At 35.5% G+C, this 26,279-nt stretch overlaps 1 protein-coding gene across 2 annotated transcripts in view; it reads right to left on the reverse strand.

Annotated features, from left to right (window-relative positions):
• Nucleotides 1-26,279, reverse strand: part of Slc2a13 (solute carrier family 2 member 13) — a 331,342-nt gene that overhangs the window by 260,773 nt on the left and 44,290 nt on the right. For both annotated transcript variants that reach the window (XM_074083130.1, XM_074083129.1), the window contains exons 2-3: nt 11,192-11,351; nt 930-1,138 (exon numbers count right to left, since the gene is read on the reverse strand). In XM_074083130.1, coding sequence (XP_073939231.1) covers nt 930-1,138; nt 11,192-11,351 — 369 coding nt within the window. The remainder of the gene's footprint in view (nt 1-929; nt 1,139-11,191; nt 11,352-26,279) is intronic.

Below are 26,279 nucleotides of genomic sequence, written 5' to 3' on the forward strand. Positions count from 1 at the left end.
GTTTCAGAAATACACATTCAACTGGACTGAAAACAATAAGAGCAGGTTAGTTGATACAACTTCTAATACTTGTATCTGAAATGTATCAACCTCTTCATAGGAGAGTGTCTGTTTAGCATTTTCTCAGCAAGGAAAAACATTATGACTATAAACCAGTGTCTCCACTGGAGATGTCAATTAATGTAGAGACAAAAAGGAAGGTCTAGGCACTTCAAATCAAATTTGGGAAATTTGTACTAAGCTAGCTAATTGATATTGCTGAAAAAATGTATTTGAAATGCCTACCTTTACCCATTCACTGTATCCTGCAAATTGCTTGCTCAAATCAGTGTCAAGATTACAGACCCTGACTGAGAATTTTCTATAAATCTTTACATGATGTATTCTCTAAAAATAAATACTTCAACATAAATTAACTAGAAACTATCTTTTCTTAATCTAGTACATGAAAGTGTTCATATTCTTTATAAAATTTAGTATGAAAATTAATGTAGTACATAAACAAAGCATTCAGTATTGTTATTGAGGTTCTTTCTTCCAACTACAGTTCACAGCATTGACTTTTGAAATTAATATGGAAGCTCAATAATGCATACATATTTACGTATCTGAGAAATTTATATAGAAATATTAAAAAATACAAACATTCAAAATGACCAGTATACCAAGCGTATCTAATTTAGAAAAAGGAAAAGATGATAAAAATATAGTAACTAATTATGCGAGAAAGAAGCGTTATGGGGGTGGTTTTTTTCATTTATTTGTAACATTATTGTCTTTATTTTAAAGTTAAAATATTTATTTTGGTTTGGTTATATGCACAGAACTATTATATAACTTAGCTATATTAAATAACACTAAAAGAATATAACTTCTAAATGTAATCACTATGTAGCTTTAAATTTCATGTAAGTATGAAATCAACATACCAGAGCCAACCTCCTTTTCCTCCTCTTCAATGTTATTTTTGATGCTGTCATACTCTTCATCAATGGTCTGGTTACCACGCATCTGAGATAAAATTCTACGAGCCTTCTGAATCTGTCCTTTCTGAATAAGCCATCGAGGACTTTCAGGCAAAAAGAGAAAGCCAAAAAATTGTATAACCGCTGGGATTGCTGCAAGTCCCAACATGTATCTGCAAGAAAAAAATGCACATTTACTGTAAAATTTGGTCTAACCGCACTGAGTATGTACCAATCACATAGTTTAGAGTTTGTGTTGACCATAATAATATGTAATGCTAAATTAAAATTATTTTCTTTTTATTATTGATGTATATGTATATACAGATACTATATATCTATGTCTGATTTTATTTTTATTATATATCATGTATGTATATATACCACAAAAATGATGTACTAAAAATTCAGAAATGAGAAAAATTGAGTAGTTATCTTTCATACAAATTATAATAGAAAATGACAGGTAAAAGACATAATTATGTATATTCATTCTGAACATCATGGAAAACACCGTTATATTTTATAATATAAAAATGAGGCTAAGATCACCCCCTCTTCCTGTGTGTCTCTGGGCTTCCCAGCTGCCACAAGGTCAGCAGCTTCTTTTGCCACATGCTCCTGCCATGATGTTCTGCCTCACCACAGGCCAATTGCCCATGGACTGAAACCTCTGAAACTGTAAGCCAAAATAAACAATTTCTCTTTTAAGCTGATTAATCCTTTGATGATGTGCAGACTTAGGAAGAATAAATAAGAGGCTGCTTTGCTGTGATACTGATGAAAAATTCAACATAAGACTAGAGGAGATTGCTATAAACTTAACTAAGCAGTATTAGAGGCTAACACTCTTCTAAATCCAAGGAAATGAAGAACCAGATAAATGGCAAGAGCACTGTGATAAACTAGGGCAGGCAGCCCCTACTGATATAGGGAATCTCATTATAAGCTAAATCAAGGCTCTCAACCCTGGCTTCACATGAGAATCACCCAGGGGGCTTTTAAACACACCAGTGTCCAGGCCCCACCCTCCCACAGGCATTATGATTAATTGGTCTGAGCTCTGGGCCCAGGGAACTCTATTTTATCAAAAGCTCTCGAGGTGGTGCTAATGTGGAGTTGAGACCAAGAGCCACTGATCTGAATGTTTTGAATACTCAGGGGGTGAAAATAAACAACAAGCACCCAAAGTCCACACCTTAAGGAAAAAGCCATTTATCTTCTGTAGGTGAGACAGCACACCAGGCTGACAAACAGAAAGCAGGCTGACTCAAGTAAAAATGTCAAGCCTTCAAGAGTTCTAAAAATCTTTTAGACTATTCTTTAGCATCATAATCACTCACCACAAGATACCTTTTAAAATTCACTATCCTTGAAGTTATGACATGAGCTATTTTGGAGCACAACTAGCAGTACCACTGCCTGCCTACCAGAAAACTAAGGAGTAGGCCCTTCAGTGAGGAGCAATGCTTTCAAATGCTAAGTCAATTGTCAGCAAAGAAGAAAGAGATCTCTCTCATCTGAGGGTAAGTCTGCTTCCCAGTTCCAAGAACTGATGTTCTAGGAATCAGAGATTCAGCACTCCTGGGCCTCAGACTCCTGGCAGTGGCTTAGCTGAGCAAACCTGTTGCTGCCTATATAAGATAGCCAGTTGCTGCACACAAAATCAGGTAGGAACTCCAATCTCCACCCTTCTCGATTTAAAGCAATCACACTGCTCCCACCTAGGTAACTTAAGACAAGAGTCCTTTAACATGTGACCATTCAAGGCACAGAACTGTTTACTTCATGATAACTCTTACCTTCTTTGAACTGATAGCATAAACTAATTAGCAATGTTACTTCCTCTTTAGTAGTTCTAGAAGAGTCGTAACTATGTTCCAAATACCTGAGGAGCTCCTACTTGAATATAGGATCTCAGCATGTTAAATATTGTTGCTATTTAACAATAACAGCAATGGTAATTGTTAATATGTAGCACCACTATCTACATGCCAAGACTTCAGATACACTAACACCTATTATCTTCACAGCAACCCTAAGAGGTGAGCGCAATTATTAACCCCATTCAACACTCTAAGAAATAAGGCACAAAAGAGATACAAGGTAGTAATTTTCAAAGGAAGAGGTACAAATGGTAAATAAATACATGAAAAAGTGTTTAACTTCCCTGGCTATAAGAGATGCAAATCAAAAACAACACTTAGATTTCATCTCACCCCAGTTAGAATGGCCATAATCAAGGGTAATAACAACAACAAATGCTGGCAAGGATGTGGTAAAACAGGAACCCTTACACACTGCTGGTGGGAATGCAAATTAGTATAACCACTATGGAAAACAGTATAAAGATTCCTCAGAAAACTAGAGCTAGAACTGCTATATGATCCAGTGATACAGCTTCTGGACATCTACCCAAAACAACGTAAAACAGGATACAGTAGCTGTACACTGATGTTCATCACAGCACTATTCACAAAGCCAAGCTCTGGAAACAACCCAGATACCCTACAACTGAAGAATGGATCATGAAATTATGGTATAAATACACAATGGAATATTACTCAGCCACAAGGAATAATGACATGGGGTTTGAAGGGAAATGGATGCAATTGGAGGACATCATATTAAGTGAAGTTAGCCAGGATCAGAAGCACAAAAGACACATGTTTTCTCTCATATGTGGTAAGATAGATCCAAAGATAAACATACACACAAAAATAACCACCCTCATACACAAACTCAGTTGTAGAACATGTTTGTAACAGTGGAACTAACCTATGGAACTTGGAGAAAGAAGGAAAGGAAAAGAAAATAATAGGGTATCATTAATACTGCATACCATAAGAAGGGAAGGTAGAGGATATAAGGATGTGTATTAAAAGCTATTGAAAAACAGGGGGTGGGATGTAAAGGGATAAGGGAGAGTAACTGAGGGGATTGAACAGACCAAAGTAAAGTAAACCCACAGTGGGCATACATTGAGACACCCATTTGAATGTCAACTCAAATATTAATTATGAAAACCAGGACCGTAAAATAGGCACAGTTTGTGCGGGGAGAGGGGAGGTGGTTGGCAGGGAAAAGGGGATACTAGCGTGAGGGGGCAGAGTGAAGAAAGGAGATGGTATATGGTTGATGGACTTCATATACCTACCTATATGAAACAGAACTAAAAAACTCTTGCAATTGCTTTAAGTGGGGTGGGGTGGGGTGGTGGTGAGAGAAAAGAGATGACAGGGGTAATGTAAATAATGTACAATATAAGACTAATCAGAATTTGTCACTATAAACCTTCCCCTGTACAATGAATATATCCTAAGAAAAAAATTTTAGGATAATAAAAAAAAGATACATGGTAGTAATTCAAATCCAGGCAGGCTGTCTCCTACAGTAAATGTTTACCTATAAAACAAACTATAATAAATGTGCAATAATTTACTTAATAATTCTGCTAAGCTCATTAAAAACGGCATTAACCCACCTTAGCTTCATGTTTAAAGAATTCTAAGGTTCTTTTTGAAACTATTATTCACTCACATTTATGCAATAAAACACTGCAGCAACAACAAAGAGGCCAGCCAAAAGCTTTTACCTGCAACTGTACCCAGCACAGTGTGTGACACAGCGCCACCCACTAGGCGGTGTACCTGCAAACTGCATACATGACAGCTACTAGGAAACAGTATCACATCATTCCCTCAACACCTATCCTTATTAAATCAGACCACCCTAAGAGCATCACTGTAGTAGAGGAAACAGGTGCCACTAGAGTTAAAACATAAATCTCTTTTATTGCTTGTTTTGAACACTGTACCAAAATAACTTTTATTTCATTTTTCTTTAACATGAACAAGTAAACTTTCCAATCAGGAAAACTTTTCCATTTTAGCTTGTGTCCACTTCTGGTAGACTGTGATTAGTATGGTCATTCTAAGTTGTTAAATATATTGTTCATAAAGTTGTTCATAGCCTTCCCTCATCATCCGCATAATGTTCAAAGGAATGGTATATTTTTTATTCTTGCTATTGATAATGAAAGCTTTATCCTTTATTCTAACTCAGTTTTTGTTGTTGTTGTTTGGGGTTTTTTTGTTTTTTTTTTTTTGTTTTGTGGTGCTGGGGATGGAACCCAGGACCTTCTGCACACTGGCTAAAGCACTCTAACATTGAGCTAAGTCCCCAGCCCTTTCTTAATCAGTTTAATGAGTGAGTAATCACCACTTTACCCATTTTATTAATGTTTTTAAAAAGATCAACTCTATTATCTTTTTATTACATAGACTTCTCTTTATTATTTCATTCCTTATTTTCTTTGAGTTTATTTGTATTTTTCTAGTTTTGTTTCCTTTGGGTTTAATTCATATTTTTCTACTTTTTAACATGAAATTAATATAATGATTTTAAACCTTTCCTCTCTAATATAATCACTTAAAGCTACATACTCTTATCTACTGTAGCTACAGTTCACAAATTTTGATACATTGTATTTTCTTCCAGTTTAGTATTATTTTCCAATTTTCCTTCTGATTTTTCCTTACATCTATACGTTATTTAGAACATATTTTACTTCCCAAATATTTAGAGGTTGCCTGGCTATTTTATTGTTATTAATTTCTATTTTAAGATGGGAAAATCACATTCTTAAGGTTTCATACTTTAAAGTTATTAAAAACTTTATTACCCTTTACATTATGCCCAGGTCAATGTCTGATGGAGATTGTCTAATGTGAACTTGAAAAAGAATGTGTCATACTACAACTATTGGATATGGAAGTCTACAAATGTCAATTTTGACTAGGTACTTAGTGTTATATAGTCTTTCCTAAGACTTTACTTATTTTCTTGCTTAATTATTCTATCATTTGCTAGCCTTTTTAAATCTCCAAATATGAGCTGTACTTGTCTATTTTCCCCCTTATTTCTGCTAATTTTTAAAAATTATTATTCATTTATTCACATGTGCGTACACTGTTTGGGTCATTTCTCCTTTCTCCCTTCCCTCCCCCACTCTCTCACCCCTCCCCCCTCACTTCCAGGCAGAACCTGTTCTGCCCTTATCTCTAATTTTGTTGAAGAGAAGACATAAGCATAATAAGGAAACAAAGCGTTTTTGCTAGTTAAGGATAGCTATACAGAGAGATTCCTAGCATTGCTTTCATGTACAAATGTGTCATAACCCAAGTTGATTCATCTCTAACTGATCTTTACACTGGTTCTGCTAATTTTCTATTGTGAGAAAATATAGATAAGGCTGGTGGCATGTGCAGCCCTAGTACCACCAAATATACATATGTATATATGTAAATATAATTAGCCATTTTAGCATTTTCAAGTGTACAGCACTGCAGCACTTAGTACATTCACACTGCTGGGTAACCATCATTTGCTAACTTTGTTTTATCCATTTTGAAGTTCTCTTCTTATGAAAACTAAACATTTTTATCATTGTTGGTATTTCTGATGAGTTGGCTCTTTTTACCATTATGAAATGGCCATCTTTATCCCTGCAACACTGCTTCTCTTGAAGTCTACTTTGTGTGAATGATCAATATCACAACTGCTTCCTATACTTATTATTTTGTATTCAGTAGTTTTAGCAATGATTTATTTTAGCATACCAAGGTACAGTAAGGATAAATGGAAAAATGGGAGAAACATTCCTTCTCTCCATGCAAGAAATGGAAGACTCCTATACTTCATTTTGTACAGTCCAATTCTTTTACTTTCAATTAATCTAGGGCACAAAAGCATATGTCTTTTACACAAGGTAGCTTTATGTCATGTTCTGGGTATCCAATGATAATTTTTCTACATTTAATATAATTGTTACTATAACTAAGTTTTAAGTATACCATTTTGCTATTTGCTTTCTGTTTGTCTGATCCTTATCTTTCCTACATTTTTACTTTCTTGCATTTACTCAGCTTATCCAACTATTGTAAGTATTCTGTTTTAATTCACATAGTACTTCTTAGCTCTTTCTTTTGTACAATCTAGTGGTTCTTCTAAGGAAAAAAGCATCCATCTTTCATCTATAAGTCTACTTAAGAGATACTAATGTATCACTTTAGAAATGTATAATTCCATTTATTGTTTCCAACTTCATGACTTACTGTCATCTTAAAACTGAAAAGGTACAGAGATTTTCCACATACCCTCTTGTCCCCACATAGGCATGCCTCCCCTATTTTCAATATCCCCAACCAAAGTGATGCTTTTTTTAAAATAATTGGTAAGCCTTCATTAGGCACATCAGCATCATACATACTCCACAGTTTATATCAAGTTCACTCTTGGTCTTATGTAGTTCATGAGTTTGGAAAAATATATAATGACATAGCTGCCATTACAGTATTTTTACTACCTTAGAGCTTTTAGCAAATGAACTCATATGCTATGAAAACACATCTCGAACCTATTCTTCTCATTATACTAAAATATCTTTATGATAAATACCCTATGCCTTAATTCTATCAGTAACAAAATTATGAATGTATTTGGAGTTAAGGTCTATTTATTTGTAATTAGGTCACTAGCTTCCAATTAATTCATGTGTTATCCAAATCTGTCTTTCTTTAAATGGTCACTGCATAGAATTTTAAGACAGAGACTGCATTATAGTCTAATATTTCATATATATCTAAAACATTACAAATTAACACTAAATTATAAGGATACTTTCTTTAGCATAAATCTGTTTACAAATAGCATCTCCTTTCAAATAATATTCTGAGAAGCATCTTCTTGACCCAGCTTCTTAAATTAAAACATTATAAAATTATAAAACATTATGGGGAGTAGAGACTCATCAATTCTTTTACCCAAATATAAAGTTGGTTCCTTAAAAAAAAAAGTATTTTCCAAGACTTTCAAATAAACCCAAACTTGTCTTGTTAAAGAGAAAGCAATGGAGAAAAATTAACTTAAATAGAGAACAAGAGAGCAATGGACTTAAGTTCTATCCATAACCACTGAAAACCAGACTTCTCACTTGCCCCACATCAAACTCCCCAATGATCACAATCCCCCTCCCAGCTACTCGACTTCTCCCTGTTATCCAAACACAACTGTTTCTTTCTGAAATATAGGGCCTTTAAAAATTACATTTCACCTAAAATTTCCCTTTCTCTCACTGCATTTGTCCCTTTATTCAAAAGAATAGCTCAAATATCTTTCTGCGCAATGGAAGGCAATTTATCCCTATGATATCCAAACCACAGAAGAATAGAAACTTTGACCCATCTGGCATAAATGGGATAGTCTTTCTACAATATCAAAATTCAAGAAGCATTTCTATCAATAAATTTCATCTTCCATAAAATTATCACTAGTTCTGGTTTTTAGATTCTAAACTCTGGGAAGCAGAAACATGAATAAAGTGGTTAGTTTGAGTAAGAAGACTTGTCCCCAGTCTGCCAAGTGGTCTCAGGAGCACTCTGGCTCAGTGGTCTCTGAACATATGGCCTCAGGCAAATACTTAACCTCTGTGACCATCAGTTTTTTTAAATCTGAAAATGGGAATAAACCTATTCTGCCAACCTCTTGACATTTTGGTTAGAATCAAATGATATCTGCTACCACATTCTGAAACTGTTCATCATTATAATGTGAGCTAGTAAATCCAGGATACTGGGTATAAAGTACAAAATCGAATGTAAATAATCTGGATTATCAGAGAAATACAAATCAAAAATTAAAATTAAAAAACAGAGTCTGAAACTAATGCTAAGGTAGCGTTTCAATCTTTATTTGATTATAACAACATTCCTATCAGCTCAGGAATTAGGCGAGATAAACATACTGTTAATGACACTAAATAATGGAAGACAACATCATACAGAAAATTCACCTTTAAAAGAGACATGTTTGCATGTATGTACAACTAAATGTATATTCATGCAAATAATAAGGTGGGTTCAAAGTAATTTGGTCATTAATGTGTTGGAAAAACTAGCCCAAGTTAATTTTCCTATCTACTTTTTTCACTTCTGTACTCTCCAATAATGTAGAGAAAATGCACACAAGTATATTAATTGGCTTTACTGAAAATATATGCTTCCAACTTCAGCCGAAATCAACCTAGTTACTTGGAAATTCACTTACCATCTCTAGTGTTTGCCTTCTTATACTTCCCACAGCAGCTAGATGCATTTATTTTTCTAGGACTCTGCTCTACCACCTCTCAGCCCCATCTTTATCAAAAAGGAAAACAAAGGCCATAAAATGTTAACCTTTCTTCAATTTCCCTACAGTAGCTCCCATCTTTGATTCATTCATCAAAATAGTAAATAATAAGACTCATGGTTTATGAAGTATTTGCCTTGTGCCAAGCACTGTGCTGAACACTGCACTACATGTAGTAATTTAGGTCACACAATAATCTTACAAGGTAAGTATTGTGGGCTCCATTTTTTAGAAAAATGAATCTCAGTAGTGTGAATTTCTTACCACTCAGGCTGATGTTTCATGAATTCCAGTCTGTGCTTTTTCGTATGATAATGAACAGTTTATGTCTATCTAACTTGATTTAATTTTATTTGATGATGCATTTTAAATTAATTTTTCATATGGTATAAAACAGTAAAGTTAGGGTTTTTTCTGTATGAAAAAAACAGGATATTGATTACAAAAAGTAATTCCAGAAAACAGAAGAAAATTGTCTTTCTTTAAAAATGAAACTCAGGAGCTAAAGGGTTTGTACCAGGTTTGAAGCTAATGAAGGCTAGAAAACAGATTTAGATCTAAGTCCATCTATGACTTCATCACCCTGCATCTGAAAAGTAGTCTAAGGCCTGTCCTAGTACCTCCACTTCTACACAGGCACATTGCTTTCATAAACTTATTCTATATCCCTTCTTGGTTGTCTAACTAGTACTGAGAAAAGATTTAAACTACTATTCTTAAGTGAGAAATAGGGCTTATGCACTGAGCATTGTTTTTGAATACATATCTAGAGTAGTTACATTAGATGATGTAGGTTTTCTTAAAGATGTGTGGATTTAAGGATTAACTGACTTTCCCCTCAGTGTCCAAGAAAAACCTCAAATACCAAGTTATAATGGTAAGAGTCACTACCTTCCCTGTTCCCTTAATGTACAGAGTGAAAAGAAAAGTGAAATGTCCCGCTTCTTCAACTTCCAACAATTTCTCACTCTGGCAGAGACTGATTTCTTCAGAGGTAGGAGGCATTTTAGCAGTGTCTGCAAACAGAGCTGCAGCTTATACCCATGGTGTCCTCTCATGGCCTTCACTGACTTCAAAGAGTTTTTTTCACATAACTTCTAAAAAACTTCACTAGTTTAAGTCTTCAGTGGTTAACCCTAAGCCATATGGTTTAATCATGCTGCTTGCACAGAAGTTTAATTCCCTACACTCCCATGGTATCAGGCCAGTCTCCTTCAGCTGACAAGGATTAACTTCTATGCTGTAAATGCCATGTAAGCAAGGGCTTGAGTTTCTTTTTTTCAATATCTTATCCCCAAGACTTACACAGTAGATGTTGAAAAAATATTATAATAAAAAATGGCAAGAAAACAAGTTAGACAATACTGTGTAGTCTAGTATGGCTTTTAATAAAATTTCCCTGGGACAATTATATGAATCTGTTGTTTTGAATGCTATAAAGCAAAAAAAATTAAGTTTTAATGTAAGATGAATCAGCTTTTACAATATTCAGTTCGAATATATTTTAATACCATCTCACTCATTCTGATTCAAAATAAGTCAAATAATGATCAAGGAATCAGTTGTCTATTTTAAATTTATATGTATATTTTTATATAACTAAATCTGTATCTTCAAAGATTAGGTTTCTTTCAGACCAGAATGTAACTTCCTAAACCCAAAAAAAGATGTTACTTATATCAGTAGTTCATAATAAACAGATTGTCAATCATTCATATAATTCAAGAACTCCGTGCATATTTATTACTGCATTCATTTTTTAACAAATACTGCAAAAGATTACACACAGTGAGAGAAATGTCACCTAAATGCTAAAAAACCCTGTAAACATCAATTCTTAATGGTAGGTTCCTTGTCTATCATTAAATAAATATCAATTTCTTGTCTACTTTCAATTTTGCTGAATGCAACCTGCTTATAAATTAACTGTAATGATTCAAAATATATTGAATCATTTTGCTTATGATTTCTGAATTTTTCCCATGCCTCAAAAAATCATGATTTATTTGAAAAATTCAATGCAAGAACTATTTACAAACCTCCATCCATCCTTTTGGAGATAACTGAAGGCTCCATCAACAACACTTGCAAAGAACTGCCCTCCTGTGATGAAGAGAGTATTAATGGTGACTAATCGACCTCTCAGGTTGGGTGGGGAGACTTCTGCGATATATACCGGCACTGTCATGGAAGCAATGCCTGTAAAGAAACAGTGAAAAGCAAGCATGAGACATTCACTCAAGATTCATGTTGTCATTCTCTCACCACCAGATTAAGACATACATGTTCATACATGAGCTTGGTTCTCTACTTTAAACAAAGACAAAGATTGTGTTTATGACTAATCTGGGGCTTACTGAAGAAAAGAAGTACAAGTAGTACATGAGATACCAATCTCTAAGTATTGTTTTTGATATTATAACTTTAAAAACCTACAGATAAAAGTCTCTCTACAGACCAGGATAATTTTTAAATGCATAAGAGCACTTTATAATTTTAAGGACTAAAAATGGCAAAATTGCTCTCTACAAAGAATATAATTATTGAAATATTCTTAGTCTATATGGAAATGCAATCAAATAATGGGGAGAATAAAACATCATCCCAGAATATATACTAACTATTCAAACTCATCATTTCCAACAGTTACATCAAATCTTTAAATTGGTTTATTAATAAGAGATTCATGCTAAGTGCTCTATTCAATTGGTTAGGTGCACATTTCAGAAATAGCTCACATTGGACAGCACCTTCATGAACGTACAGTTCTGAAAAAGATGATCTTAGACATAAATGGTTTTAGGGCTAAAATGTATTTGGTCATATTGGTTTCAATTTTTTCCTATTTAAAATTAATGCAGCATAGACTGGCATGTGGGAAATAGAGATCAGAAAGATCACAATTCAAGGCCAGCCTGGGGAAAAAGTAAGCAAAAACTCATCTCAACAAATTAAAAGCTGTGCCTAGTGGTATGGGAGAGACCTTATCTGAAAAATAACTAAAGCAGAAAGAGCTGGGGGTTATGACTCAAGTTGTAGAGTTCCTGAGTTCAAACCCCAGTACCACAAAAAAAAAAAAAAAGTTCTAACTTCACTGACCACCAAAGTCACTTACATGACTTTTTAAAAGAAAATAAATGTGTCCTCATCTCACCTACCCCAGATCTACTAAGCAGAAAATTAGAGAGGTAAGAGATGGATCTGTCTTTTTAAAGTCCTTAAGAGGTGATCTTGATCTCACACTATTATAAACTCAAGTTCTATGGTGCAGAACTTTGAGTCAACTCTAAATATTTCTTAAGAAAACTTCAGCCCTGCCACCTCTATCTTTGCTTTACCATGGCGCTTTCAATTTCTACATATGTCTGATTATTTAGCCTACAACTAGTATCTTCTCAATAGTCAACAAAACTTCCATTAAAAAAAGCAGGATTTCTCATAAAAACTGAAGCTTTTTTGTATCTGTAGCTATTATAAACTAATGTATACCTTAAGCCAGAACATCAGTAAGTTGCATAATAGAACCATTTAGAATTACTTTTAATGAATTTTATGATTTTACAATGCCAAAAAAACAGTGAGTCCTGTAGATAGCAGAGCCTGTACAACCTGTTGCTGTGTTTTCTGTATAAAGAATGTTAAGGTGCCATCAAGCATGTGCTGTCCAAACTTTGGTCATGATTTTCCATGCTAAATTTCTGAACTCATTTTGAAGGCAGAGAGAGAGGGGGGCACTAGGGAGTCAGTGGGTTTCAATTCCAACCTTGCCACTGACCAGCTGGTTAAGTTTGCACAACTTACTAACCTCTCTGGATGTCCAGTTCCTTACTTGTAAAATGGGAAGAATAAAAGCACTTAAAGCTGTGCCCAGCACACAGAATGTACTCAATACTATTAACAATTATGTTTTAATATCGCCTCTGGTTATGAGGTATCTAAACTTTTTTCAATTCAATTAAAACTGTGAAAGGTGCTGATAGTATAAGCATAAATAAAATAGGGTCCTTGCTATGCAGAAGACTAGACACAAGCCCTACCTATAAAAATATGCAATCAAATTACTAATTTCAACCTAATGTGTGAAGAGTAAGAATGAAGCTATTCACTGGGATCTGCCTTTGGATGCTGATACTGTCACATGCTGATGACTGGCTGGTAGCTGAGAAAGACAGGGCAGACAAATCAGCACAGAAGAGCATGAGTATGAAACAATATGAAATGACATACAGATAAGCAGAAAGTGTGTGGCAGAGTATTAGTGGAGATGAGATGGGAGAGGTAGAGAGAAACTAAGTTATGAAAGCCACATCCATTAATTAGAGAGTGTCTGTAGAATACTGCATCTGAGCTGGGCACACTATTCAGCACTGTGGAGACAGGGCTATAGAAAGAAAGAGGGACTGTCCTTACAGAGCTTAGAGTCTGGAAAGCATGGGGAACATGAGCTGATGCAGAGAGAATGTCTCAGCCTGAGGAGTCCAAAGGGGCCCTGGATGAAGAAATCATATTTAACCTGAGATCTGGTGAAGAGTCATATTTTTAAAGGGTGATTCTGGTTGGAGTAGTAAAATTGATCATAAGGAAGCAACAAGTACAGTGGCAGCAAAGGAGGTTCAAAGAAATGGATAAATTTGAAAATTACACATTTAGTATTCTGATTACAGAGAATCTGGATGGGATGAGGAGACAGAGAAGTCGAACATGATGTTCAGATGTCTAAAATAAGCAACTAGGAGCATGCTAGCTACTTTGAATGAAGATAAGGAATACCTAAGAAGTTTGGATGAAAGGTAATTTCAAGTTATACACAAGTGGACTCAGAGGTACTTTGTGAAATATACAAATACATATCAAGTAGACTACTTCATAAGTGTACTGAGAATATAAAAAGACTATATGTGAGTGTTCCCAGCCTACCTCTTCCCCTCATCCAAAAAGAGTCTTTGTCAGAAGAACTAACCTTTCTCCTACTCATCACTCCTCAAGGGAGAATTTGGTCTTTGTCAGCCTAGCTCTTCATCTCTTATCATGTTAGAAAAAGGAGGAGGGGGAAAAAACATGGGCAAAAACTGGTTTGTGAGAGGCTCAGAGTGAATCTGGAAAAATGGAAGCCTATGACTGTGACAAAGGGACTTAGCTTTGAGGGGGAAGAAGCAGATGACAGATTTTAAAAACCACTGCTGAGTTGTAACCTACATGCTATTATATTCTTCAAGAAACACAGGTTAAGAGTCAGTACTGCTTTTCAATTGCTAGGCTGTTTCTTTAAATGCAACTTCAAACTGAGACTGGGCTAGGCAAAGCTTGGAAGTCACACAGACATCTGGGGCTCAAAAGATGGCTCTGTATGAACTATACAGGAAATGGGTAAGACCACTCAGAAAGGGAGTGTGTGAAGAATGCTGAGAACATAGTACTGAAAAAAATCCAGTATTTCAGGGACTAGTAGGGAGTGAGTGAAAAGCTAGGTAATAAACAAACATTTCCCTCACCTCTGAATACCATATTCTTTCTAAAAGCTTTTCAAGTTAACCATGCAAAATCATCCTATCAATAAGGAGAGACAGATATTAAGCATTACAGCCCTACAAAAGGAAAGAACTCCAGTCTCAGATTTTCAGAGTCACACAGAAATTAATGTCAAAGTGGATTTCATGCAAACCTCCAAAACTCCAGTATGTAAACTGCATTCAAGGACCAAGTGCAATGCCTCCCTTTAGAACACAATCCTTGGAAATGTCTCTATAACACTTTTTTACCTTATTAGCCAGGAGCAGGAGTCTTCTCTCTTCCCTGCCCCTAGAACTGCTATGTGACTTCCTACCACCAAGTATCAGGTTAGAGAGCTTAGGCCAATTAGTAAAAAAAAAAAAAATGGGAGGTGAGTATGATTGTGAAATTTTGAGCTAGACAAATGTCAACCCATAAATCTATTATATGAAATTGGAAAAGGAGCATACTCCATCTTCACTGTACTCACCTCTGTCCAACATGGATACAGTAAGCATTGGCCCTATTAACTCAACTTGCTATTAATAAAAGCCCATTAAATCATAATTTATAGAATTCCAAACATAAACCCAATTTTTAAAAAACCTTAGACATTACAGCTATATTACCCCCAAATCACCTTTCCACTTTGAGACAACAAAGAGAATTCTATCCATAGATAAACCTCACGTTCTAAGAAATGATGGTTAAGTAAAACTGCCAAACATTAGGGTCTGTTTTAAATTACTATTATGTCATGATATAACTCAACCCTAGATTTAAACAATCCACTGGAGTATTCAAATAAACAAGCAAGAATTTCTATTATTTACCAAAAATCTGTTGTAAACAAAGAAAATGTATCAAGGCTTACATTTTTGTTCTGGTATTATAACCCAAAGATAATGGCATAAGATCACCAAAATTAAGAGTTAAGAGGTTTCATAAATGTACATAATGAATAATATGTAAAGATTGGAGAGTTCTATGAAGAGCTTTTGATTTCTTCCTTTTTCTAATCACTAGCCAAATAAATGTCTAATAAAGAGAAAATCATTTTTTAGTTAATAGTAAACTCACAAATTGAAAGTAACATAAAAAATGTAGTCACAAGTTACTCTAATTTATTAGAATAAACATAACCACAAACTCTTTATTGGTATTGTTTCCCAACAATACTAACTTTTGTCAAAAGTTTGAGTTCTTACAAAATAGTAAGCTTATACCACTGGAAACTCATTACTATGCTAGGCTTGAGCATTTCACCAGAAAATTGCACCTCAGACACCACAATGTCACCAGATTCACATGCCACCAGGCTGCCAAGGTGACTCACCATTTACATGGCACAAAATGCTCTTGAATGCAGAAATTGGCTTTAAAGAACTGCTGGAAACTCTTCTAAAGGCCGAGCCACAAGTATAGTAATTCTATAACCAAAGAGCATTAGAAAATCCTGTTGCGATGGCTAAATACCCATGAATCACAGCAGTCTCTCAGCATGATGAGCCATGCAGCAACTAATTAGCTTCTTAGAAGTGCATGAAGCCACCTTCTAATAATAAAGGTTCTTGAACAAGAAGGATTATGGTGTCCTAATTTCATTTTGTAAATTATTGCTTTAACATCTCTAAAGAAAGAACTTTAATAAAAAGAAATAGAATTTGTCTAAGTGAACAGTATCCCTCACTGTGGCTGTCTTTCCCACAGCTGACATGTTTACATTCTTCTAAATAGTCAAGTGTCTACAGTCACTAGATTGCTAACATAACTTAGAATTCAGCTTTTACTTTTCTCTAACAAAGTGCTTAAGACACTAGCAACAGATGCAGGCAACTTCAAAGTACAATAGCTCCAAATACAAAACAAAATGCCTATAAGAGTGAGGTTATGAGAAGGACTCTATCTTTGGCGATAATAAGCAAAGTTAACTTTCCACAGCCTTAAAGAGCTCTTAGAAGGCATTGCAAGCATGTCATTATCATTTCTATTTGGTGCAATTTCTCGTGACCTAGAATGACCTCTCCCTTTAGACTACTTGGAAATATTCTATCGATTTGCCAATACCTTTTCTTTACTTGTAACATCTCAGTACATACTACCACTTTTGTTTCTCTGTACAGGACTACAAGATTGTTAATGCAATGATCCTCTGTCATCTACCTTCTGGACTCTAACTTGTCTAAATTGTTGAGCCCAGGTCTGGGTATAGTGTGAGCACTTAAAAATTATTCATTAGGACTATGAGATGCAATTACAAACCATATTATTTTAAATTAGTGTTAACTGATTGGCTTTAAACTAAAAATATTAGGAAAAATGTGGTAAATATAGGTAAGAAGATTAACAAAACCAGGTACAGTGGCTCTCTACTGTATTCCCAGCTACTCAAGAGGTTGGGATTGGGAGAAGGCCAGACCACGCAAACAGTCAGACCCCCCAATTATCTCAACCAATAATCAGGCAAGATGGTGTACACCTGTCATCCCAGCTATGTAGAAGGCATTGATAGGAGGGTCACTGTCCAGACCAACTAGGGCAAAAATTTGAGACCCAATCTGAAAAATAACTAATGCAAAAAGGGTTGGGAAATGATTCAAGTGGTACAGCACCTGCCTAGTAAAGAAGAGGTCCTAAAAAAGGAGGTAAACAAAAGTCACCTCTAAGCACTCATAGATTACCACTATTTATTGCATTATAGCTTTAAGTGTTTTTTTTCTACAAGTCTGTAGTTTTCACTCATTATTGCTGCAATCATTTTCCATCTCTTCAAAATATTATTTTCCAAAAAGTGGTCTCATACTTCTGACATAAATACAGGACTATAAATATAGGAAGCTGACTGAATGTAAGAGTTCTTTAGCCTGACTCTCTACAGGCTAAAGAAAACATCCAAACAAAGCACATCCCTACGTAGTGACATATGGCAATCTGGACACTGGTATGGCACCCTTGCAGTATCTAATCAATTTAAGCAATATGACATTCCAATATTAAAATGTACATACTTTAATCATTTCCTTCTTGTTCCACACTGAAATCTTATATACACATCAGAATGAGAAGCCTTTGGGGGAGAATATTCATAAATTAACTTTGGTTTTAGTCACAAAAGAGAGAAGTGCCACAAAGAGTTGAAGTAATCCTAGAAGACAAAGATGGAGAGGGCAGCAAAAGGACAGAAAGGAGGAAAGAATTTCTCGATGGGAAGAGATGGCAAATGCATTAATATGTATTTAAGAAACTTTCTAAAGGAAGAGCTGAAGAGGTTATAAACATAAGGGAAAGACATCTCTATGCAATGCTATAACAGCAGGAAGCTTTTACACCTAACAAATGGAATGCACAAAGGTTAATCAGAAATCAATATGTTTTCCCCAAGGCAGTGGATTCAGCAAGCAGGAACACAAGTGGTTCTTTGTCATATTTAACTCTATGTGACACCTAAAGGAAAATACTCTAAGGAAAACAAACAACTTGGCCTATACAATAGCTAAGTGTCTGTTAATCACCTGAATATAGGTTATTATAAAAGAGGTTTCCAAGACATAAATATAGTAAGCAATACAGTACAGTACAAGATGCACCCAGGACTAGAATTGGGCTAAATGAATAGTCACACAGTAGGTACAGAAGGCTGATGAGTAAAACATAAGGAACTAGTGAAGGGAATAGGAGGACAGGAAAATAATGAACATAGCTCCACCCTCCCCACTCCAAACTTGATCTATCTAGCATTGCTAGGAACAGAGAGCCATGATGAGGGAATCAGCAAACATTAAAAAAAAAAAAAAAAAGTAATGAAATTCAATCAGAAAATGGGGAGGGAACTGCAAGAACACTAAAAGCTTAATAGTGGAAAAGACACCATACTGGAGGCAGTAAAGAATAGGAATGAAGCTGCAGGAAATGTGAATCATAAGTATGAAACTCAGTTTGAGAAGTTCTCCAGGAATGCAAAGCAAGAGAAATTAAAATGATAAAAGATGCTGTTGAAAAGGAAAACATTATGAGAGAAATAAATGGGCACCAGGGTAGGTACTAATACCTAGGCATATTCTGGGAATACTTACAATTTTCAAGGTTAACAAAAAATTATTATTTTTTGTACACAGGGCAAGAAGAAAAAAATAAACCCAACTCACCCACAAAACTAACAGAATGCAGACAAGATGAAATGCCACAGATCAACAACAGTTGATATTTGAGGAGGAAATGTGACCCCCAGTATTTTATACCCTGTCTTCTAGGTGTATGTGAAAAACAGTTTCACATAGAAAAATAAAATCTAAGATAGACTACATATGTGAAATTTTATAAACAACCTCTAACCAATCCCAACATTCAGGATAACTTAAAGGACAGGAAGTTTCACTACAAGGGCTCAGAGTATCTGCCTCTCAGTATGTACTATAGAACTCCAGGTCTATGAACTCATCCTCACCCTCTTTTCACTGTTTCTTTCTTTTCTCAGTAACAAATTTCTTAAGCTGTATAGAATTTCTTAACTTGTATGATAATTACTTCCAAGCATTACCTGATATTTTTCTGTCTATGTGGTACAGTGCCTAAATATTTCACTTAGTTGGAACACGATGCCTGAATAATTATTAAACAAAAGTGACTCTTAGCCCTGCTTCTACTCTTAATTTAATGATTTAAATATAGAACTACTGGGCTGGTGGAGTGGTTTAAGTGGTAGAATGCCTGCCTAGCAAGTATAAGGCCCTGAGTTCAAAACCCAGTACTGCCAAAAATATAAAAATAAATGCAGAAATGTAAGAGGTGCTCAAGTTGTTTTTGTTGAAAAGCACTACTCCTTACTTGAGCTCACAAATTAACTAAAAACAGGAAAAGCTTGGCATCTTTTCTATTTTTGTATCCGTCTTTGCTCTAAGCCCTTCTTTTTACAGTTACTTTACAATCACCTTAGATTCCAAAAAGGACAAAACTTATAATATCTTTATGACAATGAACTGGAGCCACCTGGAGCTGCCACCCTCCCCGTGAGGACAATTATCCCAAGAATCCTCTCAAACAGGAATCAAATTACTCTCTCCAGGTGATAATTTCCAAAACTGGACCAGACCATCTCCCTTACCAACATTATGGGCTCTATCAGTCAGGAACCCATCAAACCACCTGCCTGACCAAGACTGCTAGCCCCACCAGTCAAGAGACCAACCAGACCACACCTATGACTGGACTGTTTAACTATTCACACCTTTGTCCCCTGCTCCCAGTTCTTTTGTCTATTTAAACCTTACCGTGAAGATGGCTGAGGATGAGCTGAGTGCTCACTCTGCCTCTTCCCATAGCAGGTCCCGAGCTGTGTAATAAACCTCCTTTCTCTGCCTTCACCATGCCTCTTTATTTGGTGTTTAGGGGCAGGTGGCCACACCTGGCATATGGAATCTCAGGAATTTGGGCATTGGGTCCAAAACTCCAGTCTCAGAACTACCTGGCTCACTGTCTTATCCTTTCTGACTGGAATTTACAACATTCCATCCACAAGTATGCTAATACCATATTTCAATAGGTTTTATGTATATGAAGCTAATGCCCTGCTCAAGGGAAGGCAGAATAGGTAGTAAATTAGACAAAAAAGAAAAATATAGGTAAACTAGACATACAGACGAGTGTGGAAAATGATGAAGAGATGATAGGTAAATAACAGATGGCAGATATATAGCTAAAGATCATTTACATTCTACATTCTACGTTTTCAAAGGGCTACATCAACTTGATGAAAATTATTTTAAATGGATAGCTTTAAATGAAAAAATGTAAAGGCATCCTTTTATCTTGGCAAATTGGAAGGGAGCCCCCAAATCATAAGAGGTTTCCTTTCTTCAAGTTATGTCCCAACTTTAAGCTTGATCTTCATATTTATAAGCAGGAACCCAAAAGCACAAAAGGGTTATTTCCATTTTTTAAATTCACTGTGTTTTAGTCATTCCCAGTATTCTAACTACTGTTAGAAATTTTCTATTAAATCTCAGATGACTTCTAATCAATACGAACAGACCCCAGAAGATGGCATTTTCACTGTGCTAATGTAACTCCTTTGGAGTTATGCTTGGTACAGTGCCTTTTGCCCTTCCAAAAAGGTGTTGCCCCTCCACATGCTTTTATGTCCGCTCCCTTCTGCCCAGTATTCTAAATTCTAAAAAGAAGTCTCACCTAAAGAATTAACATGTTAACTGCTATACCTTTATTTAGATTTACAGAATCCAGAACATCTGGTGAATGTAATAATGCCCAACCTGAGTCTTTATTTCTCTGTAGCAACACAAAGCATGTAAACTGATATGTGGTTTAACTTGCAGAAAAGTAGTCTGTCTGTTTGTCTAGAAACAACTACAGAAGCTAGCTCCAGAAGGTAAAGGACTACTGTGATGTTCTGGAGAAAAAAGAAGATACATACCCTGTATAATTAGTACTCTGCTCAGCATGTAGCCTCCTTGCTCTGCTCCTTCTTTCCCTCTTGATAAAAGCCTTTTGTGCTCTGCCCCTCAAGATGGAGCCCCTCCATCTTCTCAAGATTGCCAGCACTTGAATAAACCTGATTCCTTCCTACTAAATCTGGCTCCCAACTATTGGCTTCAAGCAGCAGTCAGCCCTGACCTTAGCCTGGTAATGTTAAAAGAAAATAACTATCAACCTAGGTTTCTTTTTTTTATTATTATTATTCATATGTGCTTACAACGCTTGGGTCATTTCTCCCCCATGCCCCCACCCCCTCCCTTACCACCCACTCCGACCCCTCCCTCTCCCCCCCACCCTCTCAGTACCCGGCAGAAATTATTTTGCCCTTATCTCTAATTTTGTTGAAGAGAGAGTATAAGCAATAATAGGAAGGAACAAGGGTTTTTGCTAGTTGAGATAAGGATAGCTATACAGGGAGTTGATTCACATTAATTTCCTGTGCACGTGTGTTACCTTCTACAACCTAGGTTTCTTAATCCAACAAGGAAAAAAAAAATCTCCTTCAAGAAAAAGGGCTTGGCATGGTGGCACATGCCTGTGACCATAGCACTGGGGAAACTGAGGCAGGAAGATTCATGTTCTAGGTCAGCCTGGACTATATACTGAAACCCTATGTCAAATAAAGGGGTGGGAGTGGGAGAGGAGAAGAAAAAGGGCAAAATCCCGAAAAGGAAATTCTAAATTTCTTTCAGATAGCTAATGTTTGTTAGAATGAAAGAGGCACAGAATGGATAGGCAGGAAGACAGCTCAGAGCCACAACAGGGTTTACTGTTCAGGAAGAAGTCCCCAGCAAGAGAGGTGGAGCCTTCAGCCTTGAGAATAGATATAGGAGGTGGGTGGAGAAGTCCTAGAAAGGTCACTTAGTGGGAAAATCCTCAATGGCCTTCTTACCCTCCTGAAGTAATGGATTAAGGGCAGGTTATTTCTTCTAGGCCAGGTAGGAACTTTCTAATAAATGGCTAAAGGTGGATGTTTATTCTTCTTTAGGCCCTGGTGAAACGTTTCCAGTAAGTCACCTTCAAAGGAGAGGGGGTCCAGTTCTAACATGGTTTCCTTTTGTTCACTGTTACAATGATATCAAACATCAAATGGATGCAGTAATACAGATGAATGAAGGAGTGAAGAGCACAGAAACTGGTAAAATGTTAAGAACATCAAAAAAAAAAAAAAAGCAAAAAGCGGTGGTAATATCTTAAGGTGTACAGATGCAAAGTCAAGAAAAATATAAAAACAGATGACACTAGAACTAAAGCTGGAATACAGTACAAGAAGGTAATGTCAGAGATAAGGATACTGTGTAACTTCAGATTTTGGTATTTTAAAACTTCAAGAGTAAAATTTCAATAGCAACGAAAACAAAATATAACTTCCAAACTAGCTGAAAGTCTTACAAGGAAAAAAAGAAAAAGAAGTTATATATGCACACACATAATTTATATTATATGTGTATATACATGTAGAAAGCAATTCAAAATGGCAAGAAGAAAAGTATGAGTGAGGAGAGAAAATGTGACATAAAATGGTAGGTATAATTCAGTAATTATCAATAACCATATCACATGATGTAAGGCAAAAAGAAATTTCCCCTCCATCCTCTAACACTGGCTGGAATCAAATGACAAATATTAATTACAGAAAAGGCACATGAATTTATCACACACAGGGGGGCAACCATAGAGTGTCTTTACCCCCAGACTAGCATACCCCAAAATGCCATGTTGTGGAGTGTCACTCTCTGAGGCCCACAGTATAAATGGATCAAATGTACAAAGTAAAAAGAAGAGCAATCATCCTGGATTTAAAAGTTATATTTTACTTTTGTACAGGAAACACATTTCAGGGGTTAGAAAAAGATGGGTATGTTGGCATGTGCCTATACTCAAGAATGTCTTGCAGGAGGATCCCTTGAGCTGAGGAGCTGGATGCCAGCCTGAGCATAGGATGCTACCTGTGGAGAGGAAAAGACACTAACAAATAAAAGACAAAAGGAAAGGAACAAAATTGAAAGTGGAAGGATGAAAAAGATAAACAGGGAAAAGTCTAAACAAAAGAAAGCTAAGGCACCTATATTAATCCAGACAATATAAACATCAAGGTAAACAGCATTATTAAAAACTGACAGGGTCATCTGATAATGAGTAACCAAGATGACATAAAGCTAAATCAAACATGACCAAAATTCATACAGCAAAAGTTGACAACCTGGCACCAGTGGCTCATGCCTGTAATCCTAGCTACTCAGGAGACCGAGATCAGGACTGCGACTTGAAGCCAGCCAGGGTAAATAGTTCGTGGGACCCTAGCTCAAAAAAAAAAAAACCTTCACAAAAAAGGGCTAGTAGAGTGGCTCAAGGTGTAGACCCTGAGTTCAAGACCCAGTACCAGAAAAAAAAAAGTTGACAGAGATACAAGAAGAAAATAGAAAACCCACAAGCAGAATGGAAGATAGTACATCACTGATAAGACTCAGGGGGTAAAAAAATTCATAAAAAATATATAGATGTGAACAATATAACTAAAGGGACATGAATCCATTTTATAAACACTATATCTGACAAATAAAAACTGCACATTTTTAAAAAGAGCATTTATAAAAACTGACCACATACTGGTCCATAAGGCAGTCCTCAACATATTTCAAAGAGCTAACAGGATATGGATCATGAGTTCCAAACACAAAGCAATTACACAGGAAACTGATTTTAAAAATTAACTGAAGCAAACCAACCAAATGTTTGAGAATTGTAAAATACACTTTCATATAATCCATGGGCCAATCAGTAATGAGCAACTAAAAAAAAAAAATCCATTCAGGAGGCTCAGGCAGGAAGAACATGAGCTTCAGGCCAACCTGAGTTACATAATGAATTCCAGCCAGCCCAAACTACAAGACCCTGTCTCAAAAAAGGAAAATAAATCTTTAAAAAATTTTTAAAATGTTCAAAAAAATATGGCCATACAAATCTAGCAATCTAACACTATATAAAATGTATCATGATCATCCAGTAACACAAGATTAAGCTCCCAATATAGTACCAATTTACCACATTTTTATCAATAGATACACAAAGTGCTAGATGAAATACAACATCCATTAGAGAATAAAAAAAAAAAACTAAAACTAAATGAGGACCAAATCAATTTTATAAAAATCTATAACATCATTCTTAACAGAAATTGATCAAAGCATTTTATGTGACACAGGGAACCAGACAAGGGAATTTCAACTGCACTTCTACTCAATGCTAAGAAGTCTTAACCAATTCAGAAACACAAGAAAACATATATGATCTGGAATCAAAAAGTACTACAGATATACTTTGGAATTCAATGAAAGAATTTAAGTGTCACTTGACTTACACACACAAACACACACACACACACACACAGGTAGGGTGTGAGAGGCTGAAGCAGGAGGATAGCTTTAGCCTGAGTTTGAGGACAGTCTGGCAACAGAGAGATTCATCTCAAAAAAAGAAAAAGCATGCAAAAATCTATTATGTATTTACATACCAGCAATACCTTAAAATAAAACTTAAAAATACATAAACTATATCTTTACGTATTAATATCATAAAATAGAAAGCAACATCTTTAACAAAAACTTGAGAGAAAATTATGACTATTTTATGCCATTAAAGAACACCTACATAATGATATACTATGTTCATGGATTAAAATTATTAAAATATATTCAGACACAGAGGAGATATTTTAGATGGGGTGAAGGCAAGAACAACTTAATAAATGGCAGAGAGGCAACTGAGTATCCTTAAGAAAAATAATGAAATTGAATCCCTATGTATAGAAATTATTGCCTGGTGGCTTGAAGAAACACCACCAAAAGTACCTATCACCGTTTTAGGACATAAGAGAAGTGAGGTTTTGTGGTTGTTTGTTTTTTCTGGTACTGGGGCTTGAACTCAGGGCCTTCCCCTTGAGCCACTCCACAGGTCCAATTTTTTTGTGATAAGGTTTTTTGAGATAGGGTCTCACAAACTATTTGCCTGGGTTGGCTTCGAACTGTGATCCTCCTGAGTAGCTAGGATTATAGGCGTGAGCCACTGGTGCTCAGCAAGAGGTGGTTTTGAGAGGTTATTGTTTTGTAATAAGAAAATCTTTAAATCTTCTGTTTATCTAACCTCACTGATGATATGAGTAGTGCTCTGACCTAAAACTGAGATTAGTATAGAACACATTCAGGAAAAATACTAAAATGCTTGTTTTCTTAGGTTTGTAGCTTCAAAACCAAACAGCAAAAGATCATAGATTGTGAACATGACAACAAATACATAAAGGAGAAAAATACCAATTTTTTGCTAATGATGCATAATGAGGGAAAAGCCATTCTGACTCTATATATTTGAGAATCTTCAGAAACAAATGAGAAAATGCTCATCATTAAAAGACTTAGTAAAAATACTAAAATTCACCTTGAATTGGAAAAAATTTCCTAAAATCTTTGCAAATAAAGCATTAATTATACAGTAAATTTATAGAAAAGTCTTCCTTTTTCCCCACTATTTAAATTTTTAATTGGCACCTAATAACTGTACATACTTGTGGAATACAGTGTGATGATCTGATCCATATATACAATGTTTAATGATCAAATCAGGGTAATCAGCATTTCTACCTTTAACTATGTATCATTACTTTGTGTTTGGGACTCTAATAAATCCTTTCTTGTAGGTCTTTGTAAAACATATAATAAATTGTTATAAACTACAGTCATCTACTAGAACTGATCCCAACCTCCCACCATGTGCCCTCCTCCATATCCTTCCCATCTCTGGTGAAAAAACTCAAGTGCCTTAAATATTTTGGATATTAATGCTTCTGGGATGGAGAGTTTGCAAGCATTTTCTCAAATTCCATAGGTTGTCTCTTCACTCTGTTTATGAAGGTTTTTAATTTAATACAATCCCATTTACCTATTTTTGCTTCTATTGCCTGTTTTGGGTGTCTTATCCAAGAGAAAATCATTGCCTATATGGATGTCTTCCAATTTTTTTGTGTGTCCTCTTCAGTTTCTTTCATCAGTTTTGTAAACTTCATTGTGGATATCCTTCACTTCCTTGGTTCAATTTTCCTAGGTTTGTTTTTATAGCTATTGCAAATAGAATTATTCTCTTGGTTTCTTTTAC

This window comes from Castor canadensis, chromosome 8 (assembly GCF_047511655.1).
Source record: "Castor canadensis chromosome 8, mCasCan1.hap1v2, whole genome shotgun sequence".
Lineage (NCBI taxonomy): Eukaryota > Metazoa > Chordata > Mammalia > Rodentia > Castoridae > Castor > Castor canadensis.